Source organism: Ictidomys tridecemlineatus, chromosome X (genome assembly GCF_052094955.1).
Source record: "Ictidomys tridecemlineatus isolate mIctTri1 chromosome X, mIctTri1.hap1, whole genome shotgun sequence".
Taxonomy (NCBI): domain Eukaryota; kingdom Metazoa; phylum Chordata; class Mammalia; order Rodentia; family Sciuridae; genus Ictidomys; species Ictidomys tridecemlineatus.
In genome coordinates, this window is record NC_135493.1 from 86,127,963 (window position 1) to 86,154,496 (window position 26,534).

Below are 26,534 nucleotides of genomic sequence, written 5' to 3' on the forward strand. Positions count from 1 at the left end.
TAGGGCATATTCTCTCATAGCCTTCATAAGGAACTAACCCTGCCGACACCTTCATCTTGGATCTCTAGCTTCCAGAACTATGAGACAATGAATTTCTGTTGCTTAAACCACACTGTCTGTGATATTTTGTTACAGCAGCCTGAACAAACGAATACTGATTTTGGTGAGTGACTGGATATTTTCCACCACTGTGGCCTGGCCCACATGGCTGGCCCATTGGCACTTCTGAAGCTACCTGGACACTTGGCCAGAGCTTATAGGAAATCTCCTCCCCCAGTATATCTCGAGTGGTCTGACTCAGGAAAGTCTAAATATATTCTCAGAAAGGGGACCTGGATATGGTCTGTCTGGTGGCGGGGTACTTGGAGGGCCGGGCTGGCCAGCCGGCTTCCTGCACTGTCTGTTTGGGCGTCCCTTTCTGACTAGTTTTCTCAGAAGCTGCATGGAGGATGTTTCTGGAACACAGATTATGTTTTCCTATCGGGGTCTGCATCTGGGCCCTATTCTTACAGCCCCCGACTTCCCCAGATTTTTCTGCCATTGACGTCATGGCGGCCGGATGCGCTGGGCTTCATCCGCACCAAGGAGGAAGAGAAGGGGGCAGGACTTCACCCCACGGGTTTCGTTCCGAGAACTGGCTGGCCCATCCTGCAGCCGACCCAGGTGGGGTGATGTGGGTGCTGGCGGATGTGGTGGGGTGACGTCCATTGGCCACCATGACAAGCCCTGGGTTCTAGAGACCTGGCCTTTCTTGGGTCGCAGTGAGGTCCCAGGTTGGAAGCTCTGAGTGCTAGGGTGGCCCCTCAAATACTGGGATTCCTGGGGTCTTTCATAGAGTCCACACAAGTACATCTCCAAATTGTAGGACATCATTTTTTAGATTCAAAGAGGCCCAGGATAGAAAAACCACAAACTCTATGGGTCCACAGATCCATTGGTATATAAACCAATGATCCTGTCATGCAAACCAACTGGAATTGCCTGAAGGACAGGAAGCATACTATTTCAGAGGGCCTCTCACCCACTAGGCCTAGAATAGCAGCAAGTGTACCCTCAGCTTCCCTCCTGAGGTCCATGAAGGCAGAGGTCAGAGTAGCCATCTTCCTCTCCTGAGCCTGGGGCCATCTCACTACTGACTGGCTCTAATGCTTCTCAAGTTCAGTATAAATTGGTATAGGAATAGAAGCTAGTTTCCAAAGTAATTCCATATGAAACACTTAGCAAAATATCAATGATTGGTAAATAGACACTTCCGTGGCCTCAGTCTCCCTGTTCATTTTGGGTCAATGTCTCAAAACTCAGAGCTCTCTGGTAGAGATAGGGATGGAAGGATGAGGAGGACGGAGCTATCCAGTCTCTGGCTTGGGCCTCATGAAGGGAGCCCAGCACCAGGTTCTCTGGAGGAGCCCCAGGATAGAGGCTCCCAGAATCAGTGCCAGTTCTATGGACACCCAAACTGACTGATGTTCTTCCTTAGCCTCCTGACATGGGGCCCATGACCCTTCACAGCCCTGCTCTTCTTAGGCTAGACCCTGTATTATGATCATGGATTGTTGTGCTTAAGTCAGGATCCAAACTGTGAGAAGGCGGAAAAGGGAAAGGCAACCTAGATTCCACTTTCTCCACCTCATGGTGCAGAAAGGTAAACTGAGGCCCATAGTAGGGGATAGAAACAGAGTCAGGGTCTCACTGAGAGGCCTGATTTCTGATCTTGTATCTCCTCTCTGCCATTGTGTCTCTATGAGGCTTAGAAAGGGGCTCTCCTGCCTGTATTTTGGCCTCAGTTTACCCTTCTACACGTGGTAAGGGAGAGGTGTGTGGCAGAAGAGGGCCTGAGACCTTCTCCTGTGTCTGGTTGAGTTGTTTGTTAGGTGTCTACAGGGATTTAAGTTGACAACTGCCCCTCTATCCAGGGGACTGGCTGAGAGACAGAGGTATATGAAGACAAAGAGACAGAGAAAGATAGACAGATACAAATGCAGAAAGAAACAGACAGACATGAGGGAACAGAGACACAGAGTACAGATACAGGGAGATATGAAGAGAGACGTGAGAGAGAACAGAGATGTTCACACAGAGAGACACTGAGAGTCACAGAGAAAAAGTGATGGAGAATGGCAGGGGTCGGGGGGGGGAGAGAAAAGAAAGAAAGAGGGAAGAGAGAATTGCCCCAAATAAGAACAGTTGGTTGGAGGACTGATGCTGTCTGAAATAAGAAAGGATAAGGAAGAACAAGGTGCTAGGGATGCCCATGGCTATGGCTGGGTATTGAATCATATTGCAAAGCAATGTACAGCTAAACAGTGTGGCCCTGGTACAAGGACAGATACAGAGAAACAGATCATAGGAGAAAGATTGGACAAAGACCTGTGCATAGAGGGAATAGAGTTTGTGATGAATACAGCATCTCAACATGGGGGAGGGCGGAGGATACATTAACAAATATTTCTGAGAGGGGCTGGGGATGCGGCTCAAGCGGTAGTGTGCTCGCCTGGCATGTGCGGGGCACTGGGTTCCATCCTCGGCACCACATAAAAATAAAATAAAGATGTTGTGTCCACCGAAAACTAAAAAATAAATATTAAAAAAATATTTCTGAAACAATTGGGGGAAAAGAGCTACTGAATAAATAATCATTCCGTGTTCCCACTGACCCTTCCCTGTTGGGTTTGAAATGTCACCATCACCATATACACTAGAATAAATTCCAGATCCATTACAGATATACATTTTAATGTCTAATATTGATCTTGGGTTTATTGTGTGTCAGGCCTTGTGCTAAACACTTACCATGATTAATAGATTTAATCTTGACAAAGACCCTTTGAGGTAAGTACTATTATGTTCATCATAGCACATATGAGGAAATGGAGGTATAGAGTAGTTAAGTATCTGGCTGAAAATCACACCGATGGCTTGAGGTGAGATTGGGTTTGTCCCAGACAGTCTGGCTCCTGTACCCACACTCTTAACCTCTATAGTAAATGGAAAAAATGAAGGCATAAAGGAGACTAGAAGCCAACACAGGGTGAACATTTATCTCATTTTCAAGTGGGAAAGAACTTTCTAAGCACAAAACCAGAGACAGAAACCACACAAGTGAAGACTAACCTATTTCACTATTTAAAAACATCATGAGTATCACAGAAAACCCATAAACAAATAGAAAATGCAAATGATGAATTGGGGGAAAATATGTGCTGCATACATATGATTGATAGTTAATATCCTTTCCAAAAATAAAGAGCTATGGCAAATCAATAAGAAAAATGATGAATACCCTGTTAGGACTAAGGACATTATAGACAACCCCCAAAGTACAAGTGAATGATAAACAGTAAAAATAATCAACAAATGTAAATTTCAACGACATGGCAATGTTTTTTTCCTTACCTGTTAAGTTGGGAAATTATTTTTTTGAGGGAGGAGATACTGGGGATTGAATCGGGGGCCCTTTCCTACTGAGTCATATCCCCCGTCCTTTTTATATTATTTATTTATTTATTAAAAAAATAACTCAACATCCATGGAGTTTTTTGTTTTGTTTTGTTTTGTTTCAGTTGTAGTTGGACACAATGCCTTTATGTTGTCAAACCCAGTGCCTCATATAAGCACTCTACCACTGAGCCACTACCCCAGGCCCCTTTATTTTTTATTTTGAGACAGGGCCTCACTAAGTTGGCCTCAAACTTTCGATTCTCCTGCCTCAGCCTCCCAAGTGCTGAGATTACAGGCATGTGCCATTGCACTCAGTGGGAAATGATTTAAAAAATGATAATACCCACCCAGGATTAGCTTGAGTAGAGGAAGCATGAAATAGGACAAACTTTTGGAAGAACAATTTGCAGAGAGGGTCAGAAACCTTAAAAATGCACATCTCTTTTCCACGGAAACTCCATTTTCAGGAGTCCAAGGAACCAATTACGGTGGTTTATGAAGAAAAATTAGAAATGTCCTGAGTGTCCAACAATTGGCATTTTGTCAAATCAGAATCATGCTGATGTGAGAACAGTCATGACAGCCACGAACAATCATGTGTTCAAACATTTATTTTTAGCAGACTGCAAAAGTGCTATTACTTGAATAAAGCAGGAACAAAAAAAATATATTGATTGCATGCTGATAATTTGGTTAAAATGCTAATAGCTAATACTTAGTGCTTACTATGTACCAAGCATTGTGCTAAGCCTGAAGAAATGAACTTGTCACAGTCCTGAACAGCCTGCCTTCCTGGACACAGAGTCTGGTCACATGCATGCACACTATACAGTAAACCATGGTTTATGACAGCATGAAGTGCCCCCCAACAGGGTCTCCTCTCATGTGATGTAAGCACACATTCAAGTTCAATTCTCATCCTTTCCTGACAACTCAAAATCCTCCTGCTGCTAGGGCAAACAGAACTGACGCGCATTCTTGTAAAAATGTAAATGTCCTCAGCGACATTACTCGACCCACTATTAATAACCACCAGCTGTATCCAAATCTCTGTGCTAGATGCCAGGTGGAAAGGCAGGTGAGGAAAGGTGAGACAAGAGAGCCGCTGGTAGGAAAGAGATAGAGGAAAGGCAATGATGTAGTGTTGCCAAGATGGAGGAGATGGAGACGGGGAGGTGGTCAAAGCCTAGCGCCTGAGTTCAAGGGAGACAGAGAGATGTCATGTCGAAAGAGAGAGGTAGAGAAACAGAAAAAGGAAGACAGGGTGAACAAAGAGACAAGAGGGATGGGAGGCATCAAGACGGAAGAGATGAAGAGAGATGCAACTGCGATTTCCAGTTTCATTTGGACAGCATTTCAAGTTGTTCAAAACCCTGAAATCCATAAAGACTGGCAGTTGACATATTTAAAAAATCCTACCCATCTGTGTATCAATTGATCCATTTATTTATCTTTGTCCCTGCCCAAGCATCGATTAAGTACTTCACCTACCTAGTATTTATTATGACTATTATATTATTTTTAAAAAGATCTTACCTGAGTGGGCTCATGGTGGCTGAGTGCATCTGACTGTACTGGAAGGCCGCTGACCCCCAAGTGCCTACCTACCTGCCACCTCCTCCATGAGGGCACCCATTTGGTGGGGTAGAGCAGGGACACTCACCTTGGTGAAGTGGACTGACACAGAAGGATCAGCCTGGCTTGTGGGAAACTGTCACATATCAAAAACAACTTTGCTTTTATACCGAGAAGAAAAACCACGGCGTGGAAGCCACAGACCTCTCTTCTAATAATCCAATTTCGATGAGTGTATATGCTGATAATCACGGGGGGTGGGTTCTCATAGTTCTCCTCTCTCTCCTCTCTCTCTCTCTCTCTCTCTCTCTCCTCTCTCTCTCTCTCTCTCTCTCTCTCTCTGCTCTGCTTCTTCTCTTCTTGATTATGAGACTTAAACGGAAATTTTGAAATTTTGGGTTTTTTCTTTGCCCTTTACGAGTCATCTGAATATATGATTTCTTCCCCTCACCACAGAGGTGAGAGGTATCAATGAGATAACAGGGCTCATGAGAAAACACAGTTTTTTAAGCCAAGGTGTATAGAGTCAGAAAAAAAAAATAAAAGAAAAGAACTCAAATCACAGAGGCATCCTGAGGCACCAGAGATACTATTCTGTGTGGGACAGTATATCTGAGGCTGTCTGGGTTAAGAAGGAATGTGAAGTCTTATGTGCGGACAGAAAACATTAGGGAAAGAGAAAAAAACAGAACCCTGTTTCCAGAGGCTTCACCTTGCTTCAGGATTCATTTTCCTCTTAGGTATAACTAATATGATTACCATTATTTGTGCTGTCCAGAGACAGGGAGCTTTGAACACCCCTGCAGCCCTCTTTCTCACAGAGCGTGAGGGGGATGTTAGGTATTTCATGAAAAAAAAAAGTGGGAAGTCCATCCCTACCTCCCCACCCATTCACAGAATTGAGGAGTCTGAGCATCACTAACTCCCTGATCTCACAAGGAACCACTGAGTTAGGGAAGGCAGAAAAGTCTCACTTCATTATGTCCCAGAGCTTTAGAGGTCTGATCCAGTGGCCACTCTACCGGGAAGGTCCCCAGTGGCCCCTAGTAGAATGAATTAAATCTCACAATGAAACCCAGAGGCTCCTTGGGACACTGGGACTCTCCTGTCATGAACACCATAGCTGATGCTTCTGATGTGCTCAGACTCTGTGATTTTATACTTGCAAAAGCCCCAGTTTCCAAGGATTTAGATTTCCAAATATCACCTATCATCCTGGTGGCTGACATTTATCCTGAATTTCCTCACGCCATACTCGGCACTGAATATTTCTCACAATCAGTTGTGTCCGATCCTCACCAGAGCCCTCTGCAGTCCATCTTATTATCATTACTGTATCGCTGTTAGACAGATGGAGAAAATGAAGGCAAAGAGTAGCAGACCAATTTGCTGAAGATCAGAGAGCTGTTTCCTTAGTGCTAGACTTTGAAACTCGCAGTTTCTGTGATCCCAGTAGTCTCAGGTTTTAAATTCTAGGATGCCAGGAAAGGGAGGTTCTGGGATTTGGAGATTCTTCTGCGGGCTTGATGCTTGTGAGGTTTCTAGGTTGTCCAAGATTCAGTGGCCGCGTCTCCTCATCTCAGTGCACATTCCCTTCTTCCAACCACTGGTCAACATGGGAGATCATCCTCCAGAGGTTTCTCTTGACTGGCCATGGCTAAGACTTCCAGCCCCACCATGCCCTGTGTGGTCTGGGGTTCTAGTCATCCAACATCCACTCCGACTTTTCTGCAAGACTGGTTTCAGACCTGGGGAAGAGAAATTGAAAACAGCTTCTAATTCATATGATACAAATCTAGTGACCAAGACCCACCCCTTTACCCTTTTGCCCCTTTGCCCTTTCATCCCCTTTTCCTCCCTTCACCTTCTAATCTCTCAAAAAAAGGGGAGGGTCTCTTTTCTTAACTCGACTCACCTTTCTGGAAAAGCCCATATTTGACCTGATGGCCTGTCTTTGTGAAGACAAGGGGAAAAAAAAAGAGTGAATAGAAAAAAAAAAAAGACTTAAAAAACACACCCAACAACAACAATTAAAATAAAAACCCCAACCCTCCCTATCATTAGTTCAAAACAAAACTTTCACTGGTTGGGGCTTTAGAGTTGGTGGGACATGTTTATGACACAAAGATGAACTATGTGTGTGCTGGGTGGCTGGAGGAAACACCAAGATGGGGTGAGATCCTCCCAGCTTTAAGGTCTACAGGGACCTTGTGTGTACAGCAAGTGCTTAACAGATCCCCGTTGTTGCCTGTGGGAGAGCGCACGGGAGCGGGTAAGGAGATTGCTTGTAAGGAACAAGTCCTGGGGAGGCCCCCAAAATTGATGACCCGTTGTTCCTTGCAGACTTGGGTCTGAACATTTCCCATGTCTCTCAGTAATTATACACCACACCAATTCTAGAGGATGAGACCACCTTCCCTGCCCTAGCACTTCTCTCCTCCTGGGAGAGAGGTCTGGGATTTTCTATCAGGGTCTGAAGTATGGGCTGCACCCTTCTTATAGCTTCCCATGACCATCTCTCCCTAGTGTCACTTACTTTGTGAGAGATTGATTAGAGAGGTGGGAGAAAAAGTGAATGAGGTTGGTGGTCCCAAGGATCTTAGGAAGCCACTTGAGTGGGACTCAGAGTGTGGCAGGGGTGATGCTAATGCCGCTGAAAGTCAGGATCTTTGCAGAATGAAAGCCAGGGCCAGGTGAGCAGAGGGGCTGAGGTCACTACCTCCTTTCTTTTTTTTTTTTTTTTTTGAGAGAGAGAGAGAGAGAGAGAGAGAGAGAGAGAGAAACTTTAATATTTATTTTTTAGTTTTCGGTGGACACAGCATCTTTGTTTGTATGTGGTGCTGAGGATCAAACCCGGGCTGCACGCATGCCAGGCGAGTGCGCTACCTCTTGAGCCACATCCCCAGCCCACTACCTCCTCTCTAAAGTGGACTATACCCTATTGCATAGAAGGATTCTTGGGGGAGGACATTGAAAAGACTTGGACTTTGGGGAGAATGAGCAAGATTAAACAGGTTGGGGAAAGTGCCCAGAGAAGAGGGACTTTGATAAAAACTTGAAGGAGGTGAGATATCATGTATGTATCTGTGGAACTCCCGAGGAAAAAGCCAGGGCAAAGGCCCTGATGTAAGAGTGTACTTGATGCGTACAAGGAGGCTGGTGTGGTTAGGGTGGAGTGAATGAGAAGAAGAGGGTTAGGAGCTGAGACCGAAAAGGCACTAGTGGGGTTAGACCATGCATGACCTTGTAGGTCATGGTAAGGACCTTGGCTTTTACATTTAGTGAGAGAGAACAATGGGAGGCTTGTGAGCAAAGGAGAGACATAAACTGTTTTAGGATTTAACAGAATGCCTTGGAATGCTAAACATAGAATGGAGTGCTGGGGTCGAGGGTGGAGGCAGAAGAATCAGCAAGGAGGAAGATACTACAGTAGTCTAGGTGACTGGTGACAGTGCTCGCAGTGAAGGAGGAGGTGAGAGGGTGGATTAGGGAAATATTTTGAATAAAGAACCCACAGAATTTGCTGAAGAATGAGAGTCTTGGGGCCAGACCAGGACATAGCTGATGCTCAAAATGCATGGGTAGGAATGGCGTCTCTGGACTTCTTGCCAGTTTGAACTTTTAGGTGAGGAAATAAAATTTTATTTGTTTAAGATCTAATGATGTCTCTGCAACTTGTAGATTACATATTCTTTCCTGACCCATGACCCCATCCTGGACTCTAAGACCTAAAGAGAAGAGAGGATGCTGGGGGGAATTGCCTCCCTCCTAGGGATGCTGTACTAGATGAGACAACGGCATGATCATAACCTGGCATACAGTAGGTGCTTGATAAATCCTCCCAGGGAGGAGGGGGAATATATGCATGTATATATTCAGTTGACAGAGGCTACAGTTCAGTAGGAGATAAGACCTCAAAGGGAGAGTGAAAACAGTTCGGTAGATAGAAGCAGCAGAAGGAATAGTAGTCTTGGGTGGAAGAAATAGTAGGAGCAGAGATTTGAACAAAAGGAAGGAAGGTGAGGCCACTTAAGAGGTGTTGAGTATCACAGTTGGCAAGAAAGGCAGGGCTTTGATTTGTGGTTATATTAGCCAGTGTCTATCAATATGCCCAATTGACTCCTGGTAGCATAGAGTCAAGCTCAGCATTGCTGAAGTGAGAAAAAGCTAATCTTTCAAAAATTTCCATTTTCCATTTGGGCATTCATTCAGCAGTGGTGCAAAATCTTGGAGACTGCTAATGATCAATCTGGGACATTAACGAATAATCAGGGGCATTCTTGGCTAGTGAGTGGGGTTCAAAGCAAAGCCTGGGAGGTAGGCGTGTGGGGGGAAATCCTTTTTGATTTCTTTGGTCTCACACTAAGGTGCTGTCTAGGCCTTCAGTCTCTCTGGGCATTTCCAGGACAATGGGGAGTCCTGGAAGGTTAGGGCGAAAGGAAAATCTATGTCCCCCAGAGGCATACCCTTTCTATTGGATGCCTGCATTCTATGGTTCTGCTGCTAGACCACCCAACAGCTCAGGCTCTGCCTAAGCATTAGCCCCCTCTCTAGATTCCTTATTGGCTACTCTTGCCTTCCTTCGCACCATCTGCCCCGCCCCTATTGGCTCTGCTCTTTCCTCTTGCCGCTACACTATCTAGCTTTGGTATTGGTCAATCCCACGCTAGCACTGCCCTTTGAGTTCTCACTGGCTTCCCTCTGCCCGCCCCGCCCCCCGCCACTGGCTATCTGCCATCTCTCTTCCTTGCCCCAGTCTTCATCCCCATCCCCATTGGCTTTGCCCTGCTCGGTCCCACCTCTGTGGTGGCTCACACACCCCCTCGTGGTCTCCTTTTGGTCTCTGCATTGGCTAGTTCCGCCCTGGCTCCTCCCCTTGAAGCCATAGAGCAGGCTTACAAGACTTTGCACTGGCTCACTTCGGCTATTATCGTCATCTTGCCTTTACATCACCTCTGCGCGTCTCCTCATAGGCTGTTCTGTTTCTGTCTTACGTCCCACTATCTACGCAACCCGCGGATCTCCCACTTTTCGGACCTGTGGGTTAGCTCCCTTATTCCCCCATCGCCTGAAGCCATTCCACCTCCCCGCTGCCCACAATGCCGCTCCCATTCAGACTTCCCTATTAGCTGTCCTACTCCTGCTCTCGGCCTCCTGGGCCCGCACCACCCCCATTCCCACCTCCCCATTGATTTCCCCATCATCCCGCCTCCCACACCGCCCACTCTCCGGCATCCCCATTGGCTGTGCCCTTCTCCTGCTCGCCATTCACCACCTACGTCATCCGTGCGCGGCTTCCCATTGGCTCTCTGCTACACCTGTCTTCATTTCGCCGCCTACGCTCCCCGTGAGCTGTACCCCCCCCGCACTGGCCTTCCCATTGGCTGTCGGCCCCTTCAGGCCCTGCCCCCGCCGGTGCCGCCGCCGGTGCCGTCGGTGCCGCCGCGGCCGCCGATATGGCGCGCACGGCCCCTGTGGAGCCCCCGCTGCGGCATCCCGCGCCCCCATCACCGGCCGCGGGCGAGCCCCGCACCTCGGTTGAGGCGGCGGTGGCCCCGCGGAGGGTGCTGTTCGCCGACGAGGCCCTGGGGCTGCCGCTGGCGCAGCTGCGCCGCTACCGGCCGTGGGGCGGGCCCGGGGCGGGCAAGATGGCGGCAGCGGCCGGGCAAGATGGCGGCGGCGGCGGGGCTGATGAGGACGACGATGGCGAGGATGGGGATGAAGGGGAGGAGGAAGACGAGGTTATTCCCGAGCCCTCGCCGCTGTGCCCCGTCCCTGCTGGCGGGGGTTTTTATCTGGTGCCCACATTTTCGCTGCCGCCTGCGCCGGGCCGTCTGGAGCGCTTGGGGCGCGTCATGGTGGAGCTGGAGGCGTTGCTGCCGCCTCCCGGAGCGGTTCCCGGGGGTGCCGGGGTGTGGGTGCCTGGGGGACGCCCGCCGGTGCTGCGCGGGTTGGTACGCGTGCTGAACCGCTCCTTCGAGAAAGCGGTGCACGTGCGGGCCTCACACGACGGCTGGGCTTCCTTCTGCGACCACCCAGCGCGCTACGTCCCGCGCAGCCCGCCTGGTGCAGGAGCAGGAGGAACAGGAGCAGGAGATCCCATCCTGGATCCAGGTCTCGGCCTGGGCCCTGGCCAGGCATCTGCCTCCTCACCCGACGACGGCGGCCGCACCGACCGCTTTGCCTTCCAGCTGCCCTTTGCTGAGGGCGCGGGTGATGGGGCACGCCTCGACTTCGTGGTGCGCTATGAGACCCCCGAGGGCACTTTCTGGGCCAACAACCACGGCCGCAACTACACAGTCCTGCTCCGGATCGCACCCGCTCCCACACCCAGTGATGTCGAAGGGTTGCTCCAGCAGCAGCAGCTGGAGCCACAGCCTGAGTGCCAGGGTCCGGTGGAGGCTGAGGCCAGGCAGCTGAAGAGCTGCATGAAGCCAGTGAGGCGCAGGTAATGTCTGCCAGCGCCACCTCCGCCAACACAGGGCTGTATGTAGAATGGAGGGCAAACATTCCTGCCCAGGAACCCCTCAGGCCTTATCTTCAGAACAGGGAGGAGAGTGCAGTCAGTCAAATAGTTGTGGAGGCCAACCATGTGCTAGTAACTTTTAATTATTGGGATTTTTCATTTATTCATTTATTGAGCTCCACTGTAAAGCCCTAAACAAAACAGACATCTTCCCTCTCCTCAAGGATCATACAAGCTCCTGTGGGAGACAGTTTGAAAAAAACAACAAGTAAGCAGATAAGTAGGGATAAGGTTAGCTGCTGAGAGGAAAGAAGTATGAGGAGATAGATTGGGAGGGAATGGTTGTTTTAGAGATTGTGTTCAGGGAGAGCCTTTTAGATGAGTCCTGGATAATGAGAAAGAAGAGATGGGGGGAAGAGAATTGGTAGAAAAGGGGCATCATTTAAACAGTCCTGAATGATAAGGAACAGTTATGTACATATAGGTAAGGAAGGTTCTAGATAGCCTGAATGGCAAGTGCAAAGGCCCTGAGGCTGGAATGAATTTGGTGTGAATGAATGGGCAGTGTGCTGGAATGGAGAGAACTGAAGTGACATGGTAGTGTGGATCAACAGCCTTGCAAGTGATGAATAGGGAATCTGATCCCCATCTGACAGAAAAAATCAGGGTTCCAGAGGTGGAGAAACTGGTTGAGGAAGTGATGGCGCCTGGCTTTTTGACACCAGCCCTGTCTGACTTCGAAGTCTGTGCACGTTCTTTACTATTATGCTCTGTAATCTAGGTTGAGGCCTGCAGAGATGAGGGACTGAGGCCATGCTCTCAGGGAAGCAGTGGTTTTGGCAGAGGCAGAACCAGATGGGGAGTAGACTTGAAGCTCATGTCCCTTTTTATTGCCACACTTCCAGTAACCATTCAGGGACTGGGAGAAAGAGCCAGTTCTATCCCAGGAAGCTTTGATCCAAGATCTTCGTAGGTTTCCTCCATTATTATATAAGTTTTAATGACAGCCACTAGGCCTGATTCTTTATGTGGCCATCTAAGTATAGCTTGTGATCAGTAGGTTTTCTCTAAAGTGCATACAACTCCCCATTCCTGGAAGGACTGGAAGTGGGAAAATGCTTTTTTTTGGACCTTGTATATGCTTGACTAGATGTTGCTGGTTGCAGTGAGGTGTTTGTGGGATCTGTTGGTCCTGGGGAAGCTTTAGGCTGTGAGTGGTTCAGAAAGATATATCTCGTACCCAGCACTGTGATGCCCACATGTATCCTCAGCTTCTTGGGAAGCTGAGGCAGGAGGATCACTCGAGCCTACAAGTTTTGAGACCAGCCTGGGCAAAGTAGGTCCTTTCCCCCTTAAAAAAAAAATTAAAAGAAAGGCCTTTCTCATGGCTGGTGGGCATATGTGCCTGAGTGAGTGAACAAACAGTCAAGTGAAGTGCCTGCTTACCACCCTGTGACCACCCCGCCCGCCCCCCCCCCACCATACCTGAGATTTAGTCTAAAGGAGGTCAGCAGCATGATTACTTACTTCTTTAAGAGTGTGGATTCTGGTGTTGTGGCTCAGTGGCAGAGCACTTGCCTAGCATGTGTGAGGCACTGAGTTCTATCTTCAGCACCATATATAAAAATAAATAAAGGCATGCCATCCTTCTACAACTACAAAAAATAAAAATAAAAAAGTGTGGATTTTGGCCAGGCACCGTGGCACACACCTGTAATCCCAGCAGCTTGGGAGGCTGAGGAAGGAAGATCGCAAGTTCAAAGCCAGCCTCAGCACCTTCATGAGGCCCTGTCTCAAAATATAAAATGGGCTGTGGTTATGGCTCAATGGTTAAGGCCCCCTTGATTTAATCCCCAGTAACAACAACAACAAAAGTGTGGATTCTGGCATCAAATTGCTTGGGTTCAAATCCTAGCCATTTCACTTACCAGCTTTGTGAACTTGGCCAACTTATTTTTTTTAAACATTTGGTTCAGCTGTGTTTTTTTAATCTTTATTTTATTTTTATGTGGTGCTGAGGATCGAACCCAGTGCCCTGCACATGCTAGGTGAGCACTGTACTACTGAGCCACAACCATATAGCCCCTTGGCCAACTTATTTAACCATACTGTGCCTCAACTGACTGTATCATCTTATGTAAGACAGGCGATTATGGGCACCTACTTTACATGATACAAATAAAAGCACTCAGAACCAAGCCGGATTCAAAGTGCCATAGAGATGTTAGTTATATTGATGTTTAGTTATTCACATGCAGTTCTCTAAGTTCCCCTACTAGACTCAACTCCTATCACCAGCTGTGTGGCCTGGCCTCAGTTCCCTAATTTGCTAAAGGGGAGTGACCATCATGTGTGGTTGAGTCAAATATAGCAAATGTGGGCAAGGTAACTGAGGCATGGTAGTAGCTACATAAGAGTGGCCAGCATTTACTGAATTCTGCTGAGAGTTCCAGGTCCATTCTCTCATTGAGGCCAAGTGTGCATGTATACGGTGTAGGTGCTATAATGATGGTCTTCATTTAAGGGGGGAAACGGGGAACTCAGGTGAGCCAGTTTGCTCAAAGTCACTCAGCTAGTGAATGACAGGACCAGGTAGAAATGCTAAGGACATTATTTTTTTTAAGTGCTGATCCTCTTTGAAGTTCTGGCAGGGTTCAGGGAAAATTCTGGATTTCATTCTTGGTGTTCTTAATGTGTTGTGCTTTCCTTTTGCCTTTATGTTTTATTGAGGTATACCTACAGAAAATGCACTGCTTAAGCATACGACCCAGTGGATTCGTACATATGTATGCACTTATATAACCACTTCCCAGATCAAGAGATCCAGTAGTTCTAGTGCCCCAGAATTGCTTTCATTTCTATCATTTTTCCCAAGTTGTCATCTCAACCTAGTGTCATGGGAGCCCTTTCTATAAGATGAGACAGTTTGAGTAACAGAGTTTGGTCATTTTTAAGAGTTGTGAAAAGCAAGGGACAGAGAAATCAAAACCTTGCTAGGGCAAGGTGGGTGGAAAGGGTGTTTTTCTTTTAAAATACATGAGTGGTTTTAAGGAGAAATTGAAGCAGCCCGTTTAGACAATTGTTTTGGTAGGTGGCCCCAGGTCTGTGGTTCCTAACATGACTTGTGATATTATTTTAAGTGGGCAGATGGCTTTTTGATAGTTTCTTTATCTTTTGATCTCAGCTCTTGCAAAGGGGAGGCTGGTGCTCATTGCAAGATCAGCGATAAGGTTTTCTTTGTAGGTTCGTGGCTTTCCTGGCGAGTACATTTCAACTTATTATTGTTTTAAAACCTGTGTGCTGCTGATTACTTGGAGCGCTGTTCAAGAGCCACCCCCTGTGATCCAGACCTCTGGGGAAGTAGTGAAGGATCTCAGGGGATATCCTTTACCTGTGGGAGCCCCATTGTAGAGGGCTTCAGGAAATACTGGCTGTAGACCCCCTATGCACTGGATACGACCATGCCAGGTGGGGGAAATGGGAGAAGTCTCGTGGTCATTGGGATGTAATTCAAAAGCCCCAATGGCTGCTTTCCCTGGGTTGTGGGACCAGGCTTTCAATTCCCCATTAGGCTTACAGATAATCCATCAACAAGTGTTTATTGATAACCTTCTGCATGCTGGGCACAGTGCTGGGTTCAAGCAGGGGAAAGGAGATTCAGACTGGTCTTAACATAACCAAGGGCTTTTGGTGGAGCTGGGAGGGAGGGGCAGTGTGGAGAACTTGTCATGTGAGACCTGGCTGAGACCCTGCTCTTTGCTAGGCACGTTGCCAAATATTTTTGTGCAAAATTGTAGTTACACCTGACAGCAGACCCTGTGAGCTGTGTTTTTTTGTTTTGATTTTTTTTTTTTAGTTGTCGATGGACCTTTATTTAATTTATTTATTTATATGCGGTGCTGAGAATCAAACCCAGTGCCTCACACTTGCAAGGCAAGTGCTCTACCACTGAGCCACAACCCCAGCCCCACTGCATTGTTTTTAATCCCTCTTTCTTAGATGAGCAAACTGAGGTTCCTAGAGTCCCAAGTTCCAGGGCCGGTGTGGAAAGGAGCCCTCTTGGTCTACCTTGGCTTAACACTCCAAGAAGGTCTCCTGTTCCTCTTAAAAACAAAGACCAACAAAGCCTAACCATGGCCTTCAAGCACCTTCCACTCTAGTCTCCCAATCTGGCCTCTGCTGGCTTCTAGGCTTTCCTCATACTGGACTCTGTTCCTGAGTTCTTTCAGCCTGGTCTTTCTGTCACTCCCAGGGCCCTGGCTCTTTCCTGCTTCAGGACTTTTGCTCATGTTCTTTTCTTTACTGGTAATGTTTGTCTCTCGCAGTCTCGTGGAGTGGATCCTGCAGTTCTAAGAGGGCTTCCTAGGGAAACCCATCCACTTCAAGCTCCTTGGGTTCCCAGTTTTTCTCATAGTACTGGGAAGCCTAGCAGACATGCCCTGTTATAGCATGTTATAGCATGCACAGCAGATGAGCCCCACCCCAAATTCTCCATCATTTTCTACCCTGCAAGGCAGTCCTGCTGTATTTTTCTGACCCACTGTTATCGCTTTCTCATGTAACTTTTTCAGATGTTCTTTATCTTCACATTTCTCCTCCTGCTTCCCAAAACACAATAGAAACCATAAGAATGGAACTCCTTACAATTTGCAGCCTCTATGTCAAGTTCTCCTCTCCTGTGTTACAGGTGAGGAAAAGTCCCTTCACCTTTAGGCCAGTTCCTCTGCCTATGCTCCAAGTTCCAATTTTCTGCTACCTGCTGCAGAATATGAACTCGTCAATCCCTCTTTTTGTCCTGGCAGCTTTTCTACTGCCCTCCCTGATCCTCTCTGTTGACCTTTCCCCCTGCCAGTGTTGCTATCTCTACTGATCTCCTCTCTGCCCTTGGCTCCTGGCCAGCACTGTAGTAATCTCCCTCCCCATTCACTCCCACCCTATGGGAAGGATTGGCCACATGCCCTTTCACTCCCTGCTCACCCCTATGTATGTCAGCCCCTTGCATCAGCAACATTCCATAGGAGATTTTTCGGTTTTCTTGAAGTGGCTGACCACTCCTAATGAAGTCATTTCCTTCCTTGGCGTTGGGATCACACTCTGTTACTTTTTCTCTGAACTCTCTGGCCCTTTTCTTTCACCCTGCTTTTTTAGCCTTGTATTTCTACTTGACTGAGTCTTAATGGTTCCTCAAATTAAACCTTATTCAGGGCTGCATTCATCCCCTCCTCTTCTCAGTGCTCCAGAGCAGCCTCTTACTCCCTTGATCCCTCCCTTGCTTATTTTCATTCTAAGCATTCTTAAGCCCTCAACATCCCTGTGGTCTGGGCCAAGGCCCCTTGTTCTAGAACATTCTTTCCTTTTTTTTTTTTTAAGGCACTGACCTCAGTTTGTAGTTAGACATTTATTAAGGGGTTACTGGATAACTCTGCCCTGATAGACTGTAAGCTCCGTGAGGGGTAGGGATACAGTCTGCTTTGGTCACCACTGTATTTTGCAGGCCTGCCATGGTGCCTGGGATTTAGCAGGTGCTCAATAAATGTTTGTTGAAAGAACGAGTTTGAGTATTTTTTTAATGTCTTCTTCCACAGTGAATTGTAAGCTTCCTAGTTGGGTTTGCTCACCGGTGTATGTCCAGGGTTGGTCACTGGGATGATGCACAATAAGGCCTCAGTGGGTTTTAGGTGCACCTATAACTGAATGGATGGGATCCAACTTGATAATAACTTGATAATGTAAGTTGGTAGCCTTAGGGCCAATGGGAGCAATTAGAGTTGAAATAGGATGGGTCAGAGGTGTCTGGAGAGAGGATTTAATGAAAAATGACACCCATTTTATTCCATAGAAAATTGGTAGGGCATCACAATTAAGGATATGGTCCTTCATTAAGAAAGTGGCAGAGCTGGGAACTAAGCCTGGGAGATTCTGCTCTGGTACCCCAGTTCTTAACTGCTCTACCAGGCTGGGGAGTGTGTCTTACCAGCTGGGCACCTCTGGGCATGTAGCTTTCTTTTTCAGATCCTCAGTTTCCCTCAGTGCGAATTTGAAGAGAATTACTTTTAAGCACTTTATAGACACTTTTCATATATTTCTTCAGTTCACTTAACTGACTGAGGGAGGAAATCACTATTATCCGCTCTTAATAGATGAGAAGAGTGTGGCAGAGGCTAAATAACTTGCACCAGGTTACACTGCTAATAGGTGGAAGAGCTGGAATTATTAAAACTTAGATGTTTTGACCATTTATTGAGATGTGAAATCAATTTTTTGGGTTCTAACCAATACTAAAAAGTGGCATAGAAGTACCAAGCATGTCACACTATGCAGGAAAGGTAAGTATTGTTTCAAATTCAAAGAACAACCATTTTTCAGTTCTATATGTGTGAATATATTTACTCATGAGTGGGTGTGCTGGGTTATGATGTAAAATGGTTTCCTTACTGGTGGGCTATGGCTAGGGAATTGTCACAGCAATAAGTGAGACTCATGGCATGATAAATGCTTTCCTCCCTCCACCTTGCCATATTATAAGTCTCAAAGTTGAGGCTGACATTGCTTGGGGAAGGTGAGGCAGTGTCCCACATAACTTGGTGGCTTTCACATCTGCCTTCAAACCCCATTCTTTCCTGAAAGCAAAGGCCTAGGGTAACTGTGATTCCAAGTATCACAGGGCAGCTTTCTGAAACTGCCTTTACCCCCCCACCCCCCACCCTGAGAGTCAGCAGCAGCATCAGATTGTGTCCATGGGAGCCGGGAACTGCTGAGTTTCCCTTTGGTTTCAGTGCCTGACCCACTTTGGGCTGGCAACACTCTTTGAAGATGTGAGTGCTGAGGGCACTCAGTTCTTGGGTGGTGTTGGTGGTAGCAGGGATGTGACTGTTCTTGAGAGTATGCTTTGCTTTTCTCCATGAGGCTTGCCAGCCCTCTCTTGCTTGTTCACTGTCTAACCCTGGCAATTCATCTTTCTGTTGTGTCTCTGCTGGCCTAGGCAGAGGCTGATGCCACCTCTTTCTAAGATCTCTCTCCCCGATTTCCTTAGGTACTGTGAGTTCAGCAGTTCCTTGCAGGAGAAATTTTCACACCCAGGAGATTGGTGTGTAGGCCTTAGCCCCTTCCAAATAACACCGACTTGGCTGTTACTCACAAGCACTCTCAAGGTTCTTGCCTGAGACAGCCGCAGCAACTGGTGCCATGGCCTTCTACTGCCTACAACCCTTGAGAGGATGCCACGTGGCATTTGTGGGACTGGTGCCAAAAGAGCAGGTTTCCTTCTTGAAAATTAGCAGGCACACTGTAGGTACAGTTTTGTTCTTAATATCTCTCCCCATTTTTCTAAGAATCCTTCTGTTACTGATCAGTGAGTCAGTATACACTTGTTCTTGATTTCCCTTACTGTCCTCATTTTGATTGTAGTCAGAGCTGCCTCTAAAATTGTTATCGTGGACGACAGTTCAAGGATATATCTATATTTTAGGCCTCCAATTTCAGATACTGTCTTCAAAATGGAGCCCCCTTTGTATGTTATTAATGTGGTGTGGAGTGAGTGTGCATAGGGACAGTTCCTTAAGCCTTACTTTCTGCATTTCAAATGACTTGGTATACCAATGAAAAGGGCCTGTTTTTTGGAGAAGTGAACAATAAATGCTGGTGCCTCCTGCTTTCATTTTTCTGACTTTGAGTTTAGGAGAACAACTTCTTTGCTTCTGTGGACTCTGTGGACCCTGGGATAGGCTCAGTTGCTTGACCTGAGTTTTAGATGTTCCTCTTAGACTTGTCAAAGTGCTGCTCTGGCAGTTGAAGGATTTCTTTTGCATTTGTTTTTCTTCCCCCATTTCTTCCTCCAGCTGAATTGTGGAGACCTTTGCTTTTTGACTGACTGCTTCCTGAGTTCTTCCCTTTTCACTCGCACATTTAAGCCACTTTGTAGTGGCTTTTAGAAACTTGGTTGTCACGCATGTCAGAACTGGGCCAGATGGCAGGAAGGCTTGCCTAGTCCTGTCCCTGGGAGGGCGGGCTGGCTTTCTGTCTGTTCAGGAGTATTTTTGAAGCGGCTTGCTTTAGAAGATCCTAGGAAGATTATTTTTATTTTTTTAACAAGCACTGACTTCGAGCTGTTGGGCAGAGATCATGTTGAGCCACAAGTTCATAGGCCTGGATTTAAAATCTACTGAGGGGACTAGTATAGGACTATGGTGATTTGCTCTGAATCCCTGTTTCTCAACTGTGAGGTATAGGGGGTTGATCTCTGAGATCCCAGCATCACCCATCTGAGGTCCTGTAGTATTCTGATTCAGATGCCTCTCTGTGGGATATTTAAGACCAGAGAGAATGATAGACTCTGCTTTCCAAGACTTTCCAGATTCTAGATCCATATACATGGTTCAGGCTTCTTCCTCAAGGGTGATAATAAAAAGTTCTGGCAACCTTTGTCCTTGTTGGTCTTCTAGCCCACATGACCATGGAGGCAGGGAAACTGGGAATGAGTATGGAGGGCAAAGGGCAAGTCCAAAGAAAAGGCTGGATGAAGGAGTAGGGAGAAATCTTGTCTATTATTGATGCCTCCCTTTATCTACTTCTAGAAAGTGTTGGAAATCAAATTGGGTAAGACCCCAGTCTTTCTCATCTAAGAAGTGGCAGCATATTGATTCAAAACCAGAAGGCCTGTGTCTCAATCCTGTCTGCATGACTGTAAGCCACTCACACCATCTCCAGATCATCATATGTAGTTTAAAGGATTAGAAGTACCTATCTCGGGGCACTGTGAAGATTAAATTAATATATGTGAGGCACACAGACCAGTGCCTTAATGCCATAGTACATACGTACAGGTCAATTAGTGATACTGTTTTTTTTTTTGGGGGGGGGGTACCAGAGATTGAACTCAGGGGTGCTTAACCACTGAGCCACATCCCTTGCCCTCTTTTATATTTTATTTAGAGACAGGGTCTCACTGAGTTGGTTAGGGCATTACTAAGCTGATGAGGCTGGCTTTGAACTCACGACCCTCCTGCCCCTGCCTCAGCATCCTGAGTCGCTGGGATTACATGCATGTGTCACCACATCCAGCTTGATATTCTTTATTTGTGAAGGCAAGTGATGCGGTGTTTTCACAAAGTTTCAGCTATTTCTAGGAATGTCAGTATTACCCCATTGCTTCTCAGGAAGAAAAGTCTAAGCTTCCCTCAGGTCTCTGAAACTGTAATCAGTGCTTCCTTCATTCACCTTATCTGTACCCATTTGATACTCGTAAGAAAGTAAGAATAGTGATTTCTTTATGATGAGACACCAACCCTGGCAGGGGTGGTATCTGGTTAAAATATTCTTGGTTTATGTCACTTAAGTCAGACTTGGCTGGCAAGGGAGCAATAGCCACTTCCTATTGATTTAGCCCTGCTGTGTGCCAGGTCCTGATATATGGCTTTCCATGCTCATTCCTCTTCATTTCCCTGTGCTTGATGTGCATATCCTGGCTTATGTTACAAGTGAGAAGGTGACATGATATGGCAGGCTGATCTGGGCATGGGCAAGGGCTGGTGAAGGGACCCAGGCCTTTCTGACCCCTTCCTATTCTCCATTTACTTTTTCTTTCTTCCCCCTGTTGACTCCTGTGTCCCAAAGTCTTTTCCCTCGGCCCTTTCTTGGAGAAGATGGCTTTGTCCCCAGATAGGAATGGACCATAAACAAATGATCCAGTTTTTTTCTTATTGTGGGATTAAACCCAGTGATACTGTACCTCTGAGTTGCATCTCTGGCCCTTTTTATTTTATTTTATTTTTTTACTTTGAGACAGGGTCTTACTAAGTTGTTGAGGCTGGCCTTGAGCTTGTGATCCTTTTCTCTCAGCTTCCCAAGTTGCTGGGATTATGGGCAAGCTCCACTATGCATAGTGAACCAAACATGTTGAAGCTGTGCACAAGACTGTTTGCTGAAGTCTGCTTTTGACCCAAAAGTAAAGGAAACAACCTACTTGCTCAGCAGAAAGGGAATAGCTATGGAAATTATAACAAGCCATAAGATATGACTATTAAGCAGCCATTTTCAATGTTTGCAAAATCCTGTAATGTTTCTTACTGATAAATCATCAAAGCCAGCTGTAAAAGTTTGTAGAATCTAAACAGTTTCAAAGAATGTCTGGAATGAAATTTTCCATAATGGTAATAGTGGTAGCCTCTATCTGATGTGTGTGATTGCTTTGTTTCCTGTATATTTATACTTTCCTGTATTTTGCAAAATTTCCATAAGCGTGTAGGACTTTTCAGCAGAAAGTAGCAGCTGTCAGGTGAGGATAGGCCACCACAGAGGTGCAGAAGGTACCCACTGGTGGCAGAACTGGTCTCTCAGGGCGTGAGATCTATGTGCTCTCTCCTCTGCCCCACAGGCCTCATGAAGAGGAGCTGAGGATGAAGAACATGGATGATAATACCCCTGCCATGGGTAAGCACCTGGCAAGCTTTGCAGTTCTAGTCCCTTTTTATAACTCAATTGTTTTTGCTTGTTTGCAGTACTAGGGATTTGAACCAAGGGACTTGTACATAAAGTGCTCTACCTTCAGGCCTTCTAGCCCCTTCTTTTTTCTTTTCCTTCTTCCAAGGGTGCTTTACAGCAATTTAACAAGCTCAAAATAAAAAAGCTTAAGCTACATCCCCAGCCCTTTTTTATTTCGAATTTGTTAAATTGCTGAGGCTGATCTTGAACTTACAATCCTCCTGGCTCAGGATCCTGAGTCACTGGGATTACAGGTGTGTGCTGACACACCTGGTGAAGCAACAATAATATTAAATACTACTACTACTACTAATAATTATTATTATTTGTAGCACTGGGGATTGAACCCAGGGCTTTCTGCATGTTAGGTAAGTGATCTACCACTGAGCCACATCCCAAGATCCTGTCATTTCGTTCTTCCTACCCTTTTTCTTTCTATAAAAGTGAAGAGGTACCCTCTGCCTTAGACTGCCACAGAAAGCTTCAGAGACAAACTGCCAGTTGGCCACACTCGTAGATTTTCTTAATAAAATAAGACATGCTTTTACACCTGTCTTGCTCCAACACTTTCCTTCTCTTCTCTTAAGCAGAACATCTTGATGTCCAGGAGTCACTGGGCTCCTTGGTGGCCCCTACCCCTCTCCGTCCATGGCCCCAGATGACCCTTCAGGTAAGCAGGCCCTTGCATCCTGGGGGCAGACAGCCTAATGTGTAACCTCAGCTGGACTAGGTAGTGGAGCCAAGTAACTCTGGGTTCATTCTAGGTCAGAGGGAGTTTGCAAAAACCAGAAGATGATAGGGGAGGGAGAGAATCAGTGATTTACCTGGGCTTAGGAAAATTTCAGTCGTTAATTTGGCAAATATTTAGGGGTGCTTTCTGTGTTTAGACACTGGAAACACAGTGGTAAACAAAAATGCTGTTTGCATGGAGCTTACATGTTAGGTGAGATACAATAAAATAATAGTTAAAATACATAGCATATTGTTATATGAAGATGAATACTAAGGGAAAAACTGAAGGGAGAGGGAGAGAAGGAGAGACAGAGAGAGAGAGAGATGGATGTTTACAGCTTTAGATCAGGTGGACTGGGAAGGACTTAGCAAAGATTGAGATTTGAGAGAAGATCTAAAGATGAGAGAGTGAGCCATGGGGATAACTAGATGAGCATTCCAGGCAAGTACAAAGTTCCTGAGGTGGGGCCATGACTAATGTGTGAGGGACAGGGGAGGCTATTGTGGAGGGAGCAGAGTGAGTGGGGGGCAGAATGGTGGGAGTTAAGGTCAAGAGAGGTGGCTGGGGATAGATTGGACAAGGTTTTGTGAGCCACAGTGAGGACTTAGGCTTTTATAGTGAGAGCGAGAGCCACAGGAGGGTTGTGAGTAGAGGAGGGACTTGGTCTGACCTTGGATTTAACAAGCTCCCTCTGACTGCTACCTGGAAATAAGCTGTTAGGGGAGGATGGAAACAGGGATGCCAGGGAGGAGGAGGAGGCCATTGCAGTGGGTCTGGGAGAGCCCTGATGGTGGTGACAGGGGAGGAAGGGACATCTCAGAGCTGTGTGTGTGTGTGTGTGTGTGTGTGTGTGTGTGTGTATGTATGTGTATGTTTTAACTTCTTATTATAAAAGTTTCCAAATATGTATAAATGTAAAGAGACCAGTATAATGAACTCACATATACCATCACCTAGTTCCAACAAATATCAATATGTGTCCATTCCTACTTTCCATACTCTCTGCCTCCCCTCTCATTTTCTATGGAATTGTTTTGAAAAAAAAATTTAGACATAAATTGAGTGTGATGGTGCACACCTGTAATCCCAGAACTTGGGAGGCTGAGACAGGAAGATTGCAAGTTTGAGGCCAGCCTCAGCAACTTTCGCAACTTGGCGAGACTCTGTCTCAAAAAAAAAAAAAAATATATATATATATATATATAGGCTGTGGATATAGCTCAGTGGTAAAGTACCCGATTTCAATCCCCAGTACCTATACATGTCCATATCTATCTATATCTATTTATTTATCTATCTAATAATCTACCTACCTACCTATTTACTTACGTAAATACCTATCTGGATGACAGAGTCGTTGGAGTTTAAAGAATTCAAGAGGGCTCTTTAAGGCATTATCCAGAAACTCCTGTTGGGCTGGGTGTGGGCTGTCACTTGTTCTTATTGTCTTGCTTGTTCCTCCCCTCCTCTACTTCATTCCCTTCCTTTTCTCTCCCTATTCCCATCATGGCTCCAGGTTTCTGAAGCTACTGCAACTGGAAAACCCCCAGAAGAAGGTGACATCCCCAGAAGCAGTCCACCTGTGGCTTTTACAGAAGTCCCCCAGGCACCAGCCATCAGGATTCCCCCCTCCACCCCTCTCTGTGGTCTGGGTGGCTTCCCCAGGGACCAGGCCTCAGGGCCCGATGCAAGTGAGGGGGCCACGGGGCCCTTCCTGGAACCCAGCCAGCAACAAGTTGAGACCACGTGGGAAGTATTGAGTGAGAGTGGAGGGAGTCGAAAGGACCCCATGGTGGGGGCTATTATGGATGAGCCTTCTGGGGGTCTGGAGGTCGTGAGTGGGTTGGAGGAGCTGCTTGGCGAAGACACCATTGACCAGGAGCTGGAGCAGCTCTACTTATCCCACCTGAGCCGCTTGCGGGCTGCTGTGGCTGCAGGTGGGGCAGGGGGTGGTGGGGAGGGCCCCACAGATGGAGGGATGTCCCCCAGCCATCCCCTGGGCATACTCACGGATCGTGACCTGATCTTGAAGTGGCCTGGCCCTGAGAGGGCCCTGAACAGTGCCCTGGCTGAGGAGATCACTCTGCACTATGCGCGCCTGGGGCGTGGTGTGGAGCTCATCAAGGACACCGAGGACCCTGATGATGACGGGGAGGGTGAAGAGGGGCTCTCCATCATTCCTTCCAGCCCTGAAGGAGACAGCCCCAAAGAATCGCCTCCGGAAATCCTCTCTGGGGCCCACTCTATGGTAGCCACTATGGGAGATGTGTGGCTCCCATGGGCAGAAGGCTCAGGATGTGACAGCCCTGTGGTTCTGGGTACAGAGGGCCAATTTACTGGGGATCCAGAGAAAGGGGTGGGTAAGAACACCACCTCTTTGCACATGAATAGGATCATAGCTGGGGTGACGAGGTCCCCAGGGGAAGCCGGGACAGAAGCCCGGATGGAGGTCACTGGTGAGTTGGCAGACAGCTTGGTTTCTTTATCTGGCAAAGAACCAGCTGCTCCAGTCCTTCTGCAGGAGCAGAATCCCACCCTCCTTGGTCCTGTGGAGGCTGAGGTCTGTCTTTCTAGTATGGCCAGACCTCATGTGATCTCCCAGGATGAAAAGGGTGCAGACCCAAACCTTGAGCCCTCAAAGAAGTCTCCCACCCTAGCAGCCCCTGCAGAATGTGTATGTGGCTTACCTCCTCAGCTCCGGGGGCCCTTGACCCAGACTCTGGGAGTCCTGGCTGGGCTGGTGGTCGTCCCTGTGGCTTTGAACAGTGGTGTGTCCCTCCTGGTGCTTGCGCTGTGCCTCTCTCTGGCCTGGTTCTCGTAGGGGATGCTTGTGGGATCAGCAATAACAGGCTTCCCCCTCTCTAGGGTCTGGGGAGGGGCAGTCCCTCTACCACCTCACAGGGTTGATATGAGATTTGTGGCCTGTGCAGTGAGGGACCTTGGTCCTTTCCTTCTGAGAATGCTCGATTGGAGAGAGCCTTCCTTGTCCTGGAGCTGTCCAGTCAGCACGGGACTCCCTGCAGTGATACCCATGGAGAGGAAGGGATAGTGGATGATGTGAGAAAAAAGGACTTTTAGAATGAAACCAGGCATGTCCTCCCCCACCCCACCCCGAGCCTGTATTTATTTTTGTATAATTCTCTGGACGAGGGAGAGTGGTCGTGAGCTGGTCTTGGGGCACAATTACCCAGAGAGATATTTATTAACAGCCAACCTGTGCAACCTGCTGGAGCTTTATTTTTAATTTAATTTATATAGAGTACCTATTATTATATGCCACAATAGAGCTCTATGAGAAACCATGTGTCTTGCTGTGCAATGGTCTCCTGTTTGGGTCCGAGTGTACAGGGTGGTTACATTCTGGAGGAAGATTATGGTGGGGAATGGGTGGTGGATGTAATCCTGCCTGCTGCTACCACTTCAATATGCCCCTGGGTATCTGTGTTTCCTCATGTCATGGTCCTAATACGTGTAGTCCTTTGGTCTTTCCACATTCTGCCTGTGGGAAACTGCCTGTGTATAGAAGGTTGGTGGTGGGATCCAGAGAGGAAGAGTTGTGGCCACATCAGGGTTTGGTGTCAGTTACATGGCTGCAGTTGTTGACTGTAGTCATTTTTGGTTATGGGTATATGAGCTGTGAATCAGTCAAAAGGTTTTGAGGTTACTGAAAAAACAGCCCTAGACCCAGCAGGAAGACCCCTCCAACCTCCAAACAGGGGAGGCCTCAGAAAGGACAGAGGAATTAATGTACTGTGAAAAATTCTTACCAGAATTGCTGTTCACAGACATCACATTTCTACTCAAAACAGGAAACCCAGAAGCTTTGAAAGAAAGGGTACATAT

At 47.0% G+C, this 26,534-nt stretch overlaps 1 protein-coding gene and 1 long non-coding RNA gene across 3 annotated transcripts; one reads left to right on the forward strand and one right to left on the reverse strand.

Annotated features, from left to right (window-relative positions):
• Positions 1-4,034: 4,034 nt before the first annotated feature.
• Positions 4,035-10,429, reverse strand: LOC144371757 (uncharacterized). Its single transcript, XR_013431853.1, has 2 exons — positions 10,293-10,429; positions 4,035-6,761 (listed from the first exon to the last, which is right to left on the reverse strand). It is a non-coding gene; the product is annotated as an uncharacterized LOC144371757 (long non-coding RNA).
• Positions 10,430-10,469: 40 nt separating this feature from the next.
• On the forward strand, positions 10,470-25,995 carry Ppp1r3f (protein phosphatase 1 regulatory subunit 3F). Of its 2 annotated transcripts, none has more exons than XM_078034862.1 (4): positions 10,470-11,461; positions 21,852-21,907; positions 22,546-22,628; positions 24,208-25,995. In XM_078034862.1, the coding sequence occupies exons 1-4, from the start codon at positions 10,470-10,472 to the stop codon at positions 25,510-25,512; spliced, it is 2,436 nt and encodes an 811-aa protein (XP_077890988.1). In that variant the 3' UTR covers positions 25,513-25,995. The 2 variants fall into 2 exon arrangements, with proteins under 2 accessions (XP_077890988.1, XP_005338748.2); XM_005338691.5 differs by having other exon boundaries at positions 22,549-22,628.
• Positions 25,996-26,534: the final 539 nt, after the last annotated feature.